Source organism: Lactuca virosa, chromosome 7 (genome assembly GCF_052849685.1).
Source record: "Lactuca virosa cultivar CGN04683 chromosome 7, Lactuca_virosa_CGN04683_v6, whole genome shotgun sequence".
Lineage (NCBI taxonomy): Eukaryota > Viridiplantae > Streptophyta > Magnoliopsida > Asterales > Asteraceae > Lactuca > Lactuca virosa.
The window spans coordinates 60,111,040-60,129,453 of NC_136432.1; the positions used below are offsets into that span (position 1 = coordinate 60,111,040).

An 18,414-nucleotide genomic window follows, 5' to 3' on the forward strand; every position below is an offset into this window, starting at 1 on the left:
TGTAGAATAGATAATATTATAGCTTTTGTATTTAGTGTATAAATTCCTGGGAAGTTATGTAATATATAAAACTTTGTAGAAACCTCGTTAGTCGGTTTGTATCCTGTCATTTGTAATAAGACCATATATGTAAAATATGTTTATGAATATGCATATAACATGTTTGGAGTAATAATATTGTAAAGGTATTAGAGAAATAGTGGTTCTCACAATTATGCTTCGTTGACTGTAATGAATCATGTAGAATTTGGAGCAATTTGGTTCTAAGATTTGAGAATTTATAATTTGGATCTGTAACCGAATGAAAATCTTACATGCTTTGAGAATCAAGTGAAATGTTTACATGATTTGCATAGTCTTTTCTTGGTTCTATTTACTCTTAATATGTGTATGGAGTTTATCTTTAAAGTTGTGTGTGTGTTTTCATAGTTCTTCCAGATTAAGGAGAGTAGGGGTGGGTCGGTGCTGGTCATGGATGAGCCAGTACCGAAAATAAAGTTTTAACTTTTGAGACTGGAAGGATGAACAAGAGAGAGAGAGAGAGAGAGAGAGAGAGAGAGAGAGAGATAAAGATAGATAGAGAGAGAGAGATCATCGGTGGGGGTGAGGTGGATAGACCTAATGTTTTTATTTATTTATTTATTTTGTTTTAATAAAGTATTTAGGATAATATAAAAAATACAAAAAAGAAATGAAAAGGGTAAAATTGTCATTTCAAGTTTATCAATGACCAAATGGACCGGACCAAAACCACAGGAAATTCTTGATTTTGGATTTTCCATGCAAGTTACAAAAACTTTTTAGACCCTATACACAATTTTTTTTTTTGTAAACCATTTAGACCAATTTTGCATTTTGTTAATAAAAAATGAGTTGGCATAGAATGTATTCAGCTTAAGGGACCTAAAACGCCAATACACTAAACTTTTGTGCCAAAATATGTTAAAAAACGAACAAAGTGTCCAAACGTTCAAAATCTACAACCAACTAAACTTCTTCTTAAAACCCTAAACACAAAACCCTTCTTCCTCCCCACCGTAAAGCATTTGCAGTATCATCAGTTGAATAACGAGGACTAAGGAGCAAGGACCATGAAGTCTGAAGCAGTAGCAAGGGTCTCAGGGAGGCATAGAATGACGCCGCACCTACCCAACAATCCCGACTATGAACCGTTAAGGGAGCTTTTCAGCCACCATATTCATTCATTCGACCACTTCATCGAATATGGTCTAGAGAAGGCACTCATGAACATCAAACCCATCGAAGTCGTGGATTCTAACACCCAGTTGAAGCTAAGAAATATCCTTTTACTTGTTTCCTTAAAATTGCATTATTGAAATAGAATTTAATCGGTAACCGGGTTCAGTATACCTTTTTTTTTTCATCTTTACTTAAACAAATTTGGTTTCTGGAATGGAATTCGGAACTTTTTTGTTTGCAGCTTTTGTTAGGTTATTAAACTAGAAAGTTCTATTCTTTGAATCTGCTTTATTGCTCTGATGAATAAGGTGTTTTTTTTTGTTCGCGTTTTAGAATCTAATTGGCTTCTTATTAACTTTAAGACTATGAATTCATTCTTCTTGTAAAAATAAGAGAAATTCTTGAATATGCTGGAATCTGTTACCTTTTGTACAAATTTTCACCTGAGGAGCAATTACAGATTCTTCTATTTGCTTGGTTTATCCATACATTTCAATACAACCTGAATTCTTGTGTCATTTTTGTTTTGTTCTTGACCCACATCATACTCTGGTTTGAAAAACCTGAGCTATATCCTCCCCAAAAGGAGCGCCTTTCTCGGACAGTTCGTGAATCTCTCTATCCTTTTGAGGTAAAAATACACAACAATACTGGTAAATTTTACCCTCTCCTTCCCTTAACAGGAAAAAATACATAAACTTATTGGATTATCTGTATCTTCATACTACAGTGTAGACAGGCCAAGATTTCCTATACTGGTAAATTTTTGGTAGATGTTTGCTTCAAATATGGTGATGGCCCTGGTGGAGCTGTTATAAGAGAAAAATTTAATTTTGGACAGTTACCTGTTATGTTAAAGGTAAGCAATATCTCTTCATTGATCTTTATTTTATTTTGGTATAAGAGACTCTATGTCACAAAAAATTTAATTTTGGACATCTATTTACCTGTTATGTTGAATGTAAACAATGTCCCTTCATTGTTTCTTGTTATTACTCATCATTTCAAGAACCTTTTTGCAGTCAAAACTTTGTCACCTTAAAGATGCTGACCCTCAAAAACTGGTGTCTTGTAATGAAGAACCATCAGAAATGGGAGGGTGAGTAATTTTTATGGTTTACTAATTTTTTTATGTCATATACAGGGACTTCAATTCTTCAATTATTCAATTCTTATTTCTTATGTAGGTACTTTGTATTAAATGGACTTGAAAGAGTTGTCAGGCTATTAGTTGTGCCAAAAAGAAACTATGTAAGTTGTTCTGTATACTGTACAGAAGTTATTGCAATCTTTAAAAGAATTGATAATGATCTCAGCCAAAATAAGAATTGTAACATTGCATAGATATTTGCTCCCCACTTCTTTGTTTTGACTTTTTTATTGTCCACTTTTTTTAATCATCAATGTCCATATTTGCAGCCAACTAGTATGGTCAGAAGTGCATTTAAAAACCGAAGAGAAGGGTTCACTGATAAAGCTGTGGTGATAAGGTTATTATTTTTAGAACACAAGAGTAACTACTTCTAGGTTTCTCCATTCTTTTTCTAGGTTTAGAATATAGTTGTTGATTTGTTCTTTCTGTTACCTTCTCAGATGTGTTAGAGAAGACCAATCAGCTGTGACTCTCAACTTATATTATATTAGCAATGGGAGTGCAAGGGTCGGGTTTAGGTAATTAATAATTTATAGTCTAGTAAAAGTGTTTGGTTACTTTAAATAATTACAGCTGACTGTTTTTGTAACATTTGTAGGATACGAGGGAGAGAAAACTTGTTACCCATAGGTCTAGTTTTGAAGGTACTTTAATGTACATATTTATCCAATATCTTGCTCTTTTGACATGATTTGTATGTAACACATGTGTTATCTTGTTAAATTTCAATAGGCACTTATTGATACTACTGATCATGAAGTTTTTATGAGTTTGACATCTGTCTACAATGAAAAATACGAGAAAGCAATGGGCTGTGTTGGTACTCAGATTTTGAGTGAAAGGGCAAAGATTATTCTTAATGAAGTTAGAGACTTGAATTTATTTACTCGCATCCAATGCTTGCAGTATATTGGTAATTATAATCTGTCATCACCCTTTTTTTTTCACTATTCTTACTTAATAGTCAACTCAAAGTCAACCAAATAAACTCCATTCTTCTTTTCACATCTTTATTCAGGAGAGTATTTCAAACCTTTTATGGATGGTATGGAAAACGAAAGTCACTCTGCTGTAAGTGTATATAAATCTTTACATCTTTTATCAGTTTTGCAATCTTACTTTCTCTTTTTTAACCTTTTTTTTAAAAAAAAACTTCTTTCGTTTTGTAGGTTGCTGATGCTGTTCTAAGAGAATTCATATTGGTTCATCTTGATAACAATCATGATAAATTTAATCTGCTAATGTGAGCCAATCTCAATCTCATTTTATAGATTATTCACTTTATATGGTAAGAGTTTTGAATTTCTTGGCTTTGAAAGTTCTGACATATGTTGTTTTTTTTTTGTTTCCAGCTTTATGGTGCAGAAACTTTTCTCTTTTATTGATCAGACATCTATACCAGACAATCCTGATTCATTGCAAACTCAGGAAGTTCTTCTGCCAGGTCACTTGGTTACAATATATGTTAAGGTAAAAATCAACTACATTTATTTAAGCATACATACATTTTGAAAATATGGAAGAGTAGACAATCTTTTCTGCTCATTTTCAGGAAAAGCTCCAGGAATGGCTGCTAAAAGCTAAAAAACTACTTCAAGATGATGCTGATAACAGAAAGAAAAACTTTGAGTTTGGAAGCTGTATGTTCCATTCCATGTCACTCTATAGCTTTACTCAAACTCTAGATGTTAAAACATTGTTGATCTAAATTCTTGTTTTTAATTATTTCAGTAGCTGATGTGAAGAAGGCATTGGATAAGAATCCTGCAAAACAAGTCGGTTCAGCTGTTGAAAATATGTTGAAGACTGGAAGATTGGTTACACAGTCAACTCTTGATCTGAAAGAGGTACTCATTTCTTTAATAAATCTTGTATAAATTGTTTAAAAATTTTAACTTTGGGTAATCACATTTGTTTTCTAGAAAGCTGGTATGACAGTTCAAGCAGAAAGGCTGAATTTCCTCCGTTTTTTGTCACATTTTAGAGCTGTTCATAGAGGCTCATCACTTGCAGGACTTCGTACTACAAGTGTGCGTAAATTGTTGCCAGAGTACGTAATTTAAATTTAAATTTAAATATAAATCTTTTTTTTTATTTTTTTATATATATTTTTCTTTCTTACTGTGTCTGTATGCTCTTTTTTTTCTCTACTTATTTACAGGTCATGGGGTTTTGTATGCCCTGTTCACACGCCAGATGGCTCTCCATGTGGACTGCTGAATCATTTGACTGCCTCATGTCGTAAGTTCACACATTTTTTTGATGTTTTTTTTTATATTTAGAATTTAAAAAATGTAAAAGAAATAAATGAACTACATTCCTATTTCTAAATGCATTATATTGTTGATGCTAATAGGCTATTGTTCTCTGTCAATGATAACGAATTATAGGTATCACCTCGTATTATGACTCAGAAGGAATAATCAGAGATTTCTCAAAAATAAACAAATCTATCCTATGTGTTCTGGTTGGAGCGGGTATGACCCCTGCAATTCCCAAACTTGTCAAAGCTGGTCCTCCTGAAATTCTTCATGTTCTACTTGATGGGCGTGTTGTTGGTGCTATTCCCACTGATAGAGTTGAAAAAGCTGTCAACCATTTACGAAAATTAAAACTATCAGCAGCTTCAGCGGTTTGCTTCTTTCACTTTCTTTCTTCTTTTTTTATAAAAGTGACTTAAAAAGTTTATATAATTAAAAACAGATCCCTGAAGATCTGGAGGTGGGGTATGTACCTATTAGCATGGGGGGCGCCTTCCCTGGTCTTTATCTGTTTACAAGTCCTTCAAGATTTGTACGCCCTGTTAAACAGAAGTTTCCAGAGGAAAAAAACAATAATATTGAACTGATTGGTCCCTTTGAACAGGTAAATATATAATTATATTTACATGGTCAAGAAACAGAAATCTTTGTTTTTAAGAAAATGAGAATATTGTGTGTTTGTTGGTAGGTGTATATGGAGATAGAGTGTCCAGATGGAGGAAATGGTGGAAGATTAAAGGAGTTTCCTGCTACTCATGAAGAAATTCATCCAACTGGAATACTTAGTGTTGTTGGCAATCTTACCCCTTGGTCTGATCATAATCAGAGTCCAAGAAATATGTACCAGTGTCAGGTCTTTATTTATTTATTTAAAAAAAAAAATAACTTTTTGATGTATTATTGTTTTAGTGGTTAAAAAGATTGTGAAATCTTGGGCAGATGGCAAAACAAACAATGGGGTTCTCTTCACAAGGAATCAATTGTCGTGCAGATCAAAAGCTTTATCACCTTCAGGTTTGTCTTTTTCTTTCAACAGTTTTATGCTTTTTTTTTTTTTTAATTTAAAAAAAGGATTCTCTTTATATAAATTGGTTATTGCAGACTCCTCAAGCTCCGATAGTTCGCACTGCTACATATGAAAAGTATAGGATTGATGACTCTCCATTAGGAACAAATGCAATTGTTGCAGTGTTGGCTTATTCAGGGTAATTCTTTTGTTTTCAAAAACAATTTAATTATCTTTTTTCATGGTGTGATTCATATCATCATTATCATGCATCAGATATGATATGGAAGATGCTATGGTTTTAAATAAATCATCTGTTGATCGTGGATTTGCTCATGGACACATTTATCAGGTAAATAAATCCTATCTCTATGCTCTATATTATATATATAGATGTTGCTAATTTTGATTTTGTGCTAATATGAAACCAAGTTTGTGCTAATATGAGGGATACTGTTTACATAATACAGACTGAATCCATTGATTTGGCTGATGAGAAGAACAAATCAAATCGTGCCAATAGAGTATTCAGAAGAAGCAATTTAGATAAAAAATCACATTCATTCATCGATTCAGATGGACTCCCATACGTTGGCCAGGTTCTTCTTCTTCTGTTTGAATCTCTACTTTTCTCTAATATATTCTATCTCTATAGAATGTTGACTAGTCAACCACCCTACCAACTTTCAGAAAATAAAACCAGGCGAACCATATTACAGCATGTACAACGAAGTCACAAGTACTTCATTCAACCAAAAATTAAAAGGGTCAGAACCTGTCACAGTCGATTATGTTGCAATCGATGTCAAAAACAAAAAACAATTACAAAAGGTATGTAACAATATTCAACTTATTCATTTGTTTCATAAAAAAAGTCCATTAATTATCAAAATCATATATAATCAAACAGGCAAACATACGATTAAGACGTGGCAGAAACCCTGTAATTGGTGATAAATTCAGCAGTAGACACGGTCAAAAAGGTGTATGCTCACAATTATGGCCCGATATCGATATGCCATTTTCAGGAGTTACAGGAATGCGACCCGATTTAATCATAAATCCTCATGCATTTCCTTCTAGAATGACAATTGCAATGCTTCTAGAATCCATAGCTGCAAAAGGAGGCTCTTTACATGGAAAATTTGTAGATGCAACGCCGTTTTCTAGCTCAGTTAAAAAACCAGATGGAACCCTAGAAAATGAAGAAGATTCTCTCGTTAATGAACTCGGGTCAATGTTGACTTCCCGTGGGTTTAATTTTTATGGTACGGAAGTTTTGTATAGTGGAGTTTATGGGACGGAATTGACTTGCGAGATTTTCATCGGTCCGGTTTATTACCAACGGCTCCGGCATATGGTTTCCGACAAGTTTCAGGTAACGTAATGGAATCTCCAATTCCGATTCCAACATTTGCTAGATAAATAACGTCGTTTCTCACTTGTGTGTGTTTTAGGTTAGGTCAACGGGAACGGTTGACCAGGTTACGAGGCAACCGATAAAGGGGAGGAAGAAAGGAGGTGGGATTCGGTTTGGTGAAATGGAAAGGGATTCTCTTCTTGCTCATGGAGCGGCTTATTTGTTACATGATAGGCTTCACACAAGTTCTGATCATCATATTGCTGATGTGTGTTCAATTTGTGGGAGTATTCTGACAACATCGCTGATTCAGCATCAGAAAAAGGCAATGAGGGAGATTGCTGGGCTGCCACCTGGCAGGGTTCCGAAGAAAGTTATATGTGTTAATTGTGGGACAAGTAAAGGTATGGAGACGGTTGCTATGCCGTATGTGTTTAGGTATTTGGCTGCGGAATTGGCGGCTATGAATATTCGGATGACGTTACAATTAAGTAATGGAGCGGGGGCGTGAACGTAATTTTGTGTAGCCTGTGTTTTTTTATACAATTTTGAAACGTTTTCTATGGTCTGTAAGTTATATGCATCGATATGTGACATCTAAAATTGTTGTAGAATGGAAGGGGTGAGTTTTTTTGGTGAGGAAACAGAGTATTGTTTTGTTGACTAAAGTAGAATGGATACGTTTGAGTTCAATGTATGTCAAACGCAATATAACATTTGTTTTGTTTTGTCCATACCACCTCAACCTCAACATTGCATTCAGTTTCAACAGGACCCTCATGTCACATGAGACTCGTGAGAGGAGGATGGAAGTAGCACTGCCTTAAGTATCCCATTGACTCCCACCAAACTATAAGCTTGAAAATGGCATCATATTGTATTAACTGGAACAAATATAGCATCATGTTATATTAAGTAAACACAAATGCTAGATGTTAGGGATAACTATATTTTCAGCCAAAGCTTCTTCCATCTACTAAACCATGATGTATGACTACGTTAGCAAGTAATCCACATGCAAGTGTGACCATTTCATCTTGTCCTTCTTCTTCATCGTATCGAGCTTCTTGAGACTGTCCATCTATTTCGTATGTCAAGCTTTGTTTTTCTCACATTTTCACTTGCGTACCAAGATGTGGTCAATTTGTTGAATAAACACACATTTCAACCTAAATACTGCTTATGGTAAGTGCATAGAACAAGTACTTTAAGCTAGGTATTGTGTTTTTAAGATTGTATCAAACAAGGCTCCTTTGAATGATCTTAATCTACCCATAATGCATTCGAGAAAATCAAAGATTGTTTGTACACGTCTCCTATCTTGACCCTTCCATATTTCAATTAGTTATTTGAGGTTGAATGTGATGCAAGCGCGATTGGTATAAGGGTTGTCTTGGCACAAAATAAACACCCTATAGCTTATTTCAATGAGAAATTGAATGAATCAAAGAAGAATTATAGTACGAATGGCAAGGAGTTGTATACTCTTGTGCATGCTCTGGATCATTGGAGTCATTACTCAGGCCTAAGTAGTTTGTTCTACATTCTGATCATCAAGCTTTAAAGCATATAAATGGCCGAAAGAGTTGAACCCAAGACATGCAAAATCGATAAAATTTCTCCAATCATTTAACTTTGTTTCAAAGTATAAAACAAGTTCTAACATTGTTGCAGATGCCCTCTCAAGAAGACATGTCATGCTTACTGGGGCAAGAGTGCAATAGGAGATGGACCATTTAAGGTGTTGGAAAGGATTGGAGATAATGCTTACAAACTAGAGTTGGATTCAAACATATCATCAAGTTTTAATGTTGGAGATCTTTCTCCTTATCTTGAAGATGGTTGAAGAGGTTGATTTGAGAGAAAATCCATCCCAACCAGAAGAGGTTGATGCAAGGGCATCCATGTTAGTTTTAGCTAGTACAAGACTAGCCCATTTCATGTCTTGGGCTTACATTGGACTTGATTATTTTGGGTTCAAAACACTTAAAAGGAGAAGTGTAATTTTTTGGCATTCCAAAGGATTGGAAGAGTCTTCCTAGTCATCCTATTAATAATTAATTAACAAGTATTTAATAGTACTTTAATTGTTTTCCAACTTTTGATCTTTCTTTAGTCTTTTAATTTTCCAAGGACCAAGAGTTATGTTCCTTTTATATATATATATATATATATATATATATATATATATATATATATATATATATATATATATATATATATATATATATATATATATATATATATATGGTTCCAAGTTGTACTAGCGAATCATCTTTTGAATAATGAACTTACAATAACTTGTGAGCTGAATATGAGCGGTCATACATGAAAGGAGTCGATTCTTGATTTTTGCTAGTGTGGTGATGTTGACTATTAACATCAATATTCATTAATTTGGTTAATCTTGATGGTGTTTATGTACTTTATCCTTGATCTAATCAAGTTGTTTACTTTTCCCTTGGTCATATTCCTTTTTTTATATAAAATATCCCACCCACTAGGCATCAATTAGTTTATAAACACCATTTTACTTACTATGTTTATAACATGATGTTAAATGATGATCATCCAAGTATAGAATAAGATATTATAGACGAGGTGGTTGGCGACAAGGATGAAGGAAATGAGGGTAGAGATGGATTTGGGTATTTTGCTGATGATGAGGGTGATAGGCTTAGTTGTTTGGACAAATCCAGGAAAAGAAGGCCTTTTAAGAGGATCATTATGTAGAAGCTAAAGAAACGTGTCATTCTCAAAGATGGTAGTGGATGATTAACTACCATTCCAATTAACATAGGTTCGTAAGGTTTTGAGGGATACAATCTTAGGCAAATGATGTTGTAGCCCTTATTGGTTAAGTTTTTGAATATCCTTTTTTGGTTGAATTAGCCAATTATATATAAAGGCATACTACGTTGTTATGGCTAGTTTGAACTGTGGTGAATGTATTCCAACACTCGTTACTTTGACTTTTACTTTACATCTTATGTTGAATGCATGTTGTATACTTGTCTCTAATTTACATAGGCAATTAATAACATGTTTTTGGCAGGTAACCACATTGCCACATTGCCTTATTGGGTAACATTGGGTGTAAAGTACAATGTCATATTTGGCGATGTAAGCGACTATTCCCGCGATTTACCAGACTATATTTAGGCAATTTAGTCTAAACTGTATTTACCAGTCGCATGATGGATCACATGACATAACATCAAATGGTGGAAACCACCCACAGCAATAGGATTTTACATTACAAGTATATTGGATTGTATTGTAAACTTTTTTCTTATAAAACCATACTTTGAAAAAGATCTGTCAAATTGTAGCAATTAAAATAAATTTGTATTTGGATCACAAGCCTATGATTATTTAGAATTTTTAAAATACAAAGTTGTAATAAGATAGAAAATAAAAAAAACAAATCAACATAAAAATGTAATTTCTTTCATTAACCCTCATTCATAAATCATCTATATGACCATGCAATAATAATCCATACACCTGAAGCGCAAAACAAACCAAAACGTGTGAAGAAACTATCGGCTGTCTTTATTTAACAAAGTACATGTACATTATTAGCTAACAACTATATGACTGAACTAGAAGAAGAATACACAAGTTTTTCCTGCAATTAGAGGCTATTTGATTCGAGAATGAGACTTATTGTTTACATAAATCCCCTCTTATGCAGATGAATACTGATGACAATGAGGGCATTCCCGTCTTTTAATGATAATTATGTTGTTGGCATTGTCATCATGTGGGAACCTCTTCCCACAGGAATAACACCAGGAATACCTCCAACAACATATTCTTCCTCTTGTGAAGAACCTGCACATCATATCATAAATTACAAACTTTTTTTTTTTTTAATAGCATAAAGAAAAAAAAAAGTACCTGAAACATCATCACCAGCCTGAGCACCAGCAACACCAATGCAACAGTACAGAGATTGCTCATCAATTTTCAACTGTTCATAAGCCAAGTACACATCTTCAATCGTTGCAGCTTCATATAGCATTGTCAAATCTTTAATGCATGATATATCCTGCAAGATAAAGTTATAAAATATGATCAAGGGTTTGTTTTTGACTTTGACTTTAAAAGGGTAAAATAGTCTTTTTATTCTTTTGTCAATTAATAATAAGATAATATCACCTTTCTATGGACAGAAGCAGCCTGCAAATGAGCTATCAACCCAAGCCAATACGCATTCGACTTACTTTCAGCTTCATGTTTCATCAGCAAGGTCCGTTTAGCCTGTCAGAGTCAATCAACAGGATACAAAACAACACCTCAAGGGTCAAATCCGTAATTTTAAAAACTAACATCAAAACACGTTGTGTATTATGTATGGACTTCAAATAATATAAGAACAAACCCTGTCCAGTTCATGATCGCCTATCTTTTTGCTATGTAAGCCTCGTAAGACACTCTTACAAGCATCAACCGCTCTATGCACCTGAAATTAGACTCTTAACAGGTTAAAAAACTAAAAAAAAGAATATTTTCTCTCAAGTACTACTTGTAAACTGAGTTGACTCACCTTGCCAGGTGTAGATGTGACAGAGATAACATACCAACCGAGAGTCAACCGGTCAAACAGGTTTAACTCGAAAGACACATCATATGTTAACCCTTGTGAGTCTCTAACTTCTGTGAAAAGCCTGTGAAACAAAACATCAGAATTTATTAACAACAATTAAAAAAATAAAATACAATTTTATGGCCAGAATTACCTGGAATTAATAATCTCAGCTAACAGCCCCACAGAAATTGCAAAAAACAACGGGTGATTCCGTGATCTCTTTTCTAGGTCAAAATTCAGGTTCTCTGTCTTCACAATCTGCCCTTGGGTTTCTAGTTTTACAGATATTTTTCACATGTGAGATATATAAAAAATGAAATAATTATTTATATAATGCAATTTGCAAAAAGCTTACCATTACTTATGGAGTCAAGAAGGTCGGTTCCATCAACCGTGTATCCCCACCGGTTCGGTGCGGGGCCCGCAATGTATGCACATGCTCTCTCATCAGTGTCCTTCAAGAACACCTATTATCAAGTACAAAAAAAAAACCCCAAATATTTATACAATTATTCCAAACTAATTACACAAATAAAATAAAATTTTGCATTTTTGCTCACTTGCTGAAAGTGCAAATCATTAGGAGATGGTCTGAAAACAACCGGGGTATACTCCAGAGCCTTTTCAGCTCCTCTTTTTGCCTTAATTGTACCCAAGTAATCCATCACACAAGCCTCAATATCATCTTCCGAAAAATCTCCCACGATGCTCACCTATTATTTATATATAAATAACTAATAGTGAATTAGACAATTGTTACAGTTTATGAAATGAAATTATAAACAAATAAGCGCACTGTACCTCCATGTTATCACTGACAAACTGACTCATTACTGCATCTTTTACAGTTTGTAATGTTAAATTTTGTAAAGAATTTGGTGTGGGCTCCACAAATCGTTCGTCTTCATCCAACATTGCTATCATGAGTTTGTGAGCAGTTGAACGTTCCAAGCTTTTGGGAATAGAGCGATAATATGATAAATATAATTGTCTTGCTCTATCAAATGCATCTTCAAGCCACACACTATGCTGCATCATGATCAAAATATATATAAATATTAATATAATCAATCATTTACCATTTTATAAATATAGTAATTTGAACTAAATATATTTACCTCAAGCACCATATGAAGCAACTGGAATGCAGCACGCATTCCATTGTCTCTTGTGGTAAATCGGAACTCCATACAAAGAAATTCTTCTGTGGACTCCAATGAGCAGTTGATCAAGTGATTCACACAGAATAGCTCTACCTGTTCCCTTGTGAAATTACCAACACGCCCTCCCTCACTCAAAGTTCGAACACCCAAAACAACTGCCCCCCTTGTGTCCGGCGTCTCTGCCGCCCGTCCACCGCCTACTATAAGCCGCATCACCCCACCACATGTTTCCGTTTTTGATATCTTATTTGACATAAACAACAAACATTCATGTCATGTCATGTCAGTCGAACAAGTTAAATAGTAAGAAATTTATAACACTCGCAAGTAATAATAAATATATTTATACCTTGTAGTTTATGGAAATCCCATTTGAGAGACGACACTGAGTAATCCCTGTTTCTTTTTCATGAACTTTAGTATCATTTGAGTTTAAACCAACAGATACAAAAGATGGCTTTAGTTCCAACTTCAAATCATCCAGCTGTTCTAAGGTTATCAAATCCTTGGGTACCTCAAACTGTAATCACAAGATATAAGTTAGAAAGCCAAAAATCTAATATTATATAAAAAAGTAGAAAATAATCACATATTGAGATATACCTCTGCTTCAGGCTCAATGGGTTCCTTCAAACCTTCTTCAATTGCAGTTGTTATCTCGTTTGGAGTTATCTTGAAATCAACTTCACCAACTCCATCAACATGCACTCTCTTTGGGACACATGCAACAATGGCTGCAGGAATAGGTGCAGATGCTTTTCCAAAATCTGATATGTACTCCAACACTTGTGCACCAATGGAATTCACCTACATAAATTCAACAAAATTAATCAATCTTATGATTATCTCCCAATCATCAAAAAAACATAATCTTGGAAAAGTTTACTTCTTCAAGAGTGACTGTTCCAGCAACTGCAATCAAACTTTCATGACTTTGTTTATGATCCATAACCCTATGTCCAAGTGCATCACTTTCCATAACAAAATCCAAATTATCCACTGATGAAATGTTATCACTCATTGCAGCTAACTGTTCACTATCTTTTAACAATGCATCAAGATAACGTGCTAATTCTCCTTTTGTAACACCAAACTCTTTAAGCCTTTGAACCTGAAAACAAGATCCAAAAAAATATAAATACTATAATTTTAATTGTTATCATTATTATTGTTGTTATTGAAAAGTACAACTGCAGACCTCTTGTGCAGCCACTTTAATTGCACTTTGCCAACTTTTAGGTTCAGCACTGACTGTAAGAGTGGTGACTGTGCATCCTTCACGCCCTGAGTCACTATGATCCAACTCAATGGATGTAAATGGAGGGCTAGAACTCTGTAAAGTTACCTTTTTTATTAATAAAAGATTTGCACAAAACAAAAATAGCAAATCAAGTTTCATGAGATACACCACCTTATATCTTGAGTTGATCCGAAAATGCAAAGCTGAAAGGAATATTCTCTTCATAAGAACATTACGCAAATCGCCATATGTTTTGACTTTGTTCACAGGAATCTGCAAAAGGGTAAACACGTAAAAACACAAGGATACTTGTGTGTATAAATATTTGCAAGTTTATCAGTTTATGGGTTGTTTCTTACCTTGCAGAACATGTTAATTGAGAAGTTTTGAAGCAGTTCATGTTGAAATATTTGGGGAGATATGAGATCTTCATTTCTTTCAGGAAGAGACCAGTTATGTTCTACAGGAGGACGAATTGCATGCCTTTCTCTTTTAACAACTTTTGATTGGTCCACTTGTAGAGATGATGATCTGTCATGTGATGAATCAGCTGATATCCCTCCTGTGAATTTAGGTACAAGGAAGCTAGCCATTGCACCAAATGCACTGGTTTTAGGTGGCACAGGAGTCTCATTGATAGCATGTTTTGTTCCAAAAACAGCCTGCATAAAAAATCTTTATATCAACCAATTTTGAAAACCAAAATGAAGATTCTAATACTGAAATGGCATACTTCAATGTGATGAACTGTCTTTGAAATGTTGTCTATATCCCCCACGATATATAAAGTTGCATTTGCTGGGAAGTACCAACGTTCATGGAATTTCCTAATTTTATCTGCATCCCACTTTTTAATCTGTTCTTCTAATCCAATTGGGAATCTTCTACTCAATTTATTCTCAGAATGTAGATGTTGCAACAACTGTGGTTACAAAGTAAAAGAGTGATTACAAAAAGTGGCAACAATAACAAGAAAAACGAATTATTTGAATACCTGGCAATCAACACGGTACTCAATAGTGTTCATCATTTGCAACTCTGATAGTATTGCACGTCTTTCTTTCTCAACTCTAGAAGCAAGAAACTTTGGGTAAAAAGCTATCTACATCATAAAAATAACAATTGTTACAATGAAGAACAATTATTACACTTCACAATAAACTATCATGGTGTTTCCAAACTTGTCATACCTCATTTAAAGCATCCAAAACAGTTGGAAGTAGATCATCATCAGCATCCTATAGATCAAATGATTGTGTAAAGAAAGATGGAAAAGGGATTATAAGGAAATATAAAATAAATTTGAGAGCTTTATTTTACAAACCTGAATAGAAGTAGGTGAGTGGATGTGAAAAACCGTATGATGAAAATCTGTATAAGCATTTGATCGTGCACCAGTCCTTAAAAGTTTCTCCCTTTTCTTACTTCCAAGAAACGCGACATGCTCAATCATATGTGCAATACCTTGTTCATCATCTTCTTCATCAATTGATCCCACATGAACCTCCATGTGAGCTTCAAACCTGTTTTGTGGAACTTTATTGGGCAAGATGAGGTACCGAAGTCCATTCTCCAATTGTCCCCTATACAACTTGGGATGTGATGGAAGTTCAGAACCTAAAAAACCCTCTAACTCCCTCCTCCATTCAATGCTTTCTGTGTCGAACAATAGATCAGATGATTGCTGCTCTAAAGCACTCTCTGGCCATGCTGTACTTGCTGCATGTGGCTCATCGGGACCCACAGCTGCACATGAAACTTGGACTCGTTTTTCCTAACAATGTATAAGATATAGATCAGAAAGGATTCATGATCATATGTAATTTGATGTAATTAGTGAACTTACAGGCACATTATTTACTCCATGCTTTGAGATATGAAATATAGATTTGTCCGACAGCATTCTTGAGGTAGAATTGCATATAGGAGTCCGTTTTCTTCGTCCATGATGAAAGCAAGAGAATCTTGTACATTGATCTAGCAATGGCCTTTGAATCAATGGTTTATCCAGTGGAGAAGTTATTCTATCCCCAACAATCTATAGTAAAAGGCACAGAATTTAGTCAGATAAAGATACTAAAAAAAGGGGGAAGGTCCATCTTACATCATTTATTTCCGCTTCAAATCATGTAAGAAGATAATGTTCAATTCAAAGTTATACAATCAGCTAGAATCATCAATTATTCCACATATGATCCCATGAAAAATGCAAACTTTAACCTAATAAATCGACAAAAGCGTTGTGATTATTTGTCAAAGTTCTATAATAAACTTCATGAATCAGGAATAAGGGAATTGTGTGTATTTCAATCAATAACTTGTAAACATAGCCATGCTCTAAAATTACAGCTTGAAAGAGCTCCTCCAAAACAAAATTTGTTACACACAAGATACGAGAACGAACAGCTGCCAAACAAGATTCCTATGATTTTGTTTGTTCCCAAACTAATCGATAAATAAGAGACCGAAGATAGATAAAAAAAAAACACCTTAGAGATTAAGTAACGAGGCGGAGCGGTGACTGCCCGGCGACTATGTGTAGGGAAACAGCGCAAAGTAACAGTCTTCTTGTTGTTAGCCGGTAGGTTACGACGTGATACGACATAATTGGATTTGTTCGAAGAGGATGAAGAGAAAGGGGACTTCGACTTGACTTGTAATGGTGCGGAACCGCATATGATAGATGAAGCTTCCATTGTCGTTGTCGTTTGGTTTGTGAAGGAGAGTTGCAGGAGGAAGTCGGGAGAGATGAAAATAAGGGGGCGACTTTTATCCTCACAAAATCAAAAGAGTTTATTGAAGGCTAGTTTTGATATTTGTGGCAACAAACTTGTCTTTCCTTCACTTCCAAACTTCTTTCTATGGAACTCAAACCCGGTTCAGTTCGATTCGGTTCAAGTCAATTTTTATTTGAAGCGTGACGTGGGTAATAAGTAATCACGGAGAGAGCTGCACATGGTCCGGCCCTTTAAGCAAAAAGCAGCCGTCGGTCCAGTTTACTCTAGGGGAGAAATATCAGTCCGGCCCACCTCAGAAAAGTCTATTCTTTTTAATTATTAACTAATTCTAAATTACACAATAATAATAAAAAAAAACACTTTCAATTTATTTGTTAATATGCTAAACTATAAACAAAAATTTAAAGAAGTATTTCATAAATTAAGAATATTTGTGACGTAAACTAAAAAAAATTATAATCGTTCCAATTGTAGTGCGGCCATGGTGGCGACATACGAATCCAGAAGATGCAGATGGTTATTGAGTTTTGAAAATACTATGCATAGTGATAAGACACGTTTGAAATTGTCGTTGGTCTTGCGTCATCTTTAAATATTTTGTTTCCAACAATATTTTTTGAATTCATATTGATTTCTAATAAACGAACCGTAGTAGTATTTGAGAATAGTCGACATTTGAATATAATTTTTAGTCAATAAAGTCTTTGAATATATTAACCTATCATTTAAAGAAAAAAAATGTTAACACGATTCGAAACCATTCTTAATGAAGCCAAATATTAAGTGTTCGGTTGTCTTTACTAAGAATTTTGATACTAGTTTGAGCATTGCTTGATGAACCTTGGTTCACCATTTTATAAAATAACTATATAATAGAATTTAATGAGACTACCAAACCAAACAATGCAACCATGAGAGAATGTTTTGAACTGTTGGGATAAATGTTTTAATACAAAAATAAACACCCATGCTTATTGTGTATGTGAGGAAATAGCCATCAAATAATTCTTAGGTGTTGTTTGTCTTTTTTAAGCAAAAATTCATAAAGTCTACGGACCATCTCTGCAACCCTCTGCAGTAGAAGAGGTGGACCAAACGGCTGCAGACTGTAATAAGAAGCGTGTTTGTTTTTTTAACATATGCATGCTGCTGCAGATATTAAAATTTAAAATAAACTGATTTTATAAACCGAAAATAGTTTATTAATACCGAAAATTTAATAATGTATGACATTTCAGCAAAAAATAATGATATTTCAACAAAAAATAAATATATTTTAGCAAAAAATAATGATATTTCATCAAGAAATTATCATTATTCAATATAAAAAGGGAAAAAATCAACAATAACAAACAAAAAAAAAACGAAAAAATATGTGAAATAAGATTTCAGCAACATACAATCAAGATTTCAATAAGATTTTATTTCCTTATTTTTATTAGTTTATTATAATATTTTTATCTCTTTTTATTAATATTGTATTGTATATTCTTTATTTTCTTTAGACAAAATTGCAAAAATGGTCCTTGTGGTATGCATTTTTTGGGGTTTCAGTCCAAACCACGACTTTTTTGGATTGGTGGTCATTTTCAGGTAGTTTTGTTGCGTTTTTGGTCCCTCGGTAAACTGAAATGACTGTAATGCCCATCTGATATATATTTTTTTTATGTTTTTTCTATTTAATTTAAATGAAAAAGAA

The 18,414-nt window shown here is 34.0% G+C and overlaps 2 protein-coding genes across 2 annotated transcripts; one reads left to right on the forward strand and one right to left on the reverse strand.

Annotated features, from left to right (window-relative positions):
- Window positions 1–993: 993 nt before the first annotated feature.
- NRPA2 (nuclear RNA polymerase A2) lies at window positions 994–7,703 on the forward strand. The gene is made up of 26 exons (XM_079059906.1): window positions 994–1,299; window positions 1,749–1,831; window positions 1,931–2,059; window positions 2,223–2,299; window positions 2,388–2,451; window positions 2,620–2,690; window positions 2,794–2,871; window positions 2,952–2,997; window positions 3,086–3,266; window positions 3,372–3,424; window positions 3,523–3,596; window positions 3,706–3,823; window positions 3,906–3,993; window positions 4,085–4,200; window positions 4,276–4,403; window positions 4,515–4,594; window positions 4,744–4,985; window positions 5,057–5,218; window positions 5,303–5,467; window positions 5,554–5,628; window positions 5,716–5,819; window positions 5,897–5,972; window positions 6,091–6,219; window positions 6,311–6,451; window positions 6,531–6,998; window positions 7,078–7,703. The coding sequence occupies exons 1-26, from the start codon at window positions 1,092–1,094 to the stop codon at window positions 7,489–7,491; spliced, it is 3,570 nt and encodes a 1,189-aa protein (XP_078916032.1). The 5' UTR covers window positions 994–1,091; the 3' UTR covers window positions 7,492–7,703.
- A 2,811-nt stretch (window positions 7,704–10,514) lies between these two features.
- On the reverse strand, window positions 10,515–16,808 carry SPP (Insulinase (Peptidase family M16) family protein). Its single transcript, XM_079061679.1, has 22 exons — window positions 16,467–16,808; window positions 15,824–16,015; window positions 15,302–15,751; window positions 15,168–15,215; window positions 14,972–15,079; window positions 14,711–14,899; window positions 14,337–14,639; window positions 14,149–14,250; window positions 13,936–14,070; window positions 13,624–13,848; window positions 13,341–13,544; window positions 13,087–13,257; window positions 12,693–12,980; window positions 12,376–12,603; window positions 12,135–12,287; window positions 11,930–12,041; window positions 11,726–11,846; window positions 11,533–11,653; window positions 11,368–11,448; window positions 11,145–11,246; window positions 10,884–11,034; window positions 10,515–10,817 (listed from the first exon to the last, which is right to left on the reverse strand). The coding sequence occupies exons 1-22, from the start codon at window positions 16,671–16,673 to the stop codon at window positions 10,723–10,725; spliced, it is 3,786 nt and encodes a 1,261-aa protein (XP_078917805.1). The 5' UTR covers window positions 16,674–16,808; the 3' UTR covers window positions 10,515–10,722.
- Between the last annotated feature and the right edge of the window lie 1,606 nt (window positions 16,809–18,414).

What these genes read in the sequence shown, in the direction of transcription:
- NRPA2 (XM_079059906.1), top strand. Translation starts at nt 1,092, where the DNA reads ATGAAGTCTGAAGCAGTAGCAAGGGTCTCAGGGAGGCATAGAATGACG. An exon ending in AGTGCAAGGGTCGGGTTTAG is followed by an intron (nt 2,872 to 2,951) that starts GTAATTAATAAT and finishes TAACATTTGTAG; the next exon opens with GATACGAGGGAGAGAAAACT. An exon ending in AAACTTTGAGTTTGGAAGCT is followed by an intron (nt 3,994 to 4,084) that starts GTATGTTCCATT and finishes TAATTATTTCAG; the next exon opens with TAGCTGATGTGAAGAAGGCA.
- SPP (XM_079061679.1), bottom strand. Translation starts at nt 16,673, where the DNA reads ATGGAAGCTTCATCTATCATATGCGGTTCCGCACCATTACAAGTCAAG. An exon ending in AGACAGTTCATCACATTGAA is followed by an intron (nt 14,640 to 14,710) that starts GTATGCCATTTC and finishes TTTTTTATGCAG; the next exon opens with GCTGTTTTTGGAACAAAACA. An exon ending in GGATCAACTCAAGATATAAG is followed by an intron (nt 14,071 to 14,148) that starts GTGGTGTATCTC and finishes GTAACTTTACAG; the next exon opens with AGTTCTAGCCCTCCATTTAC.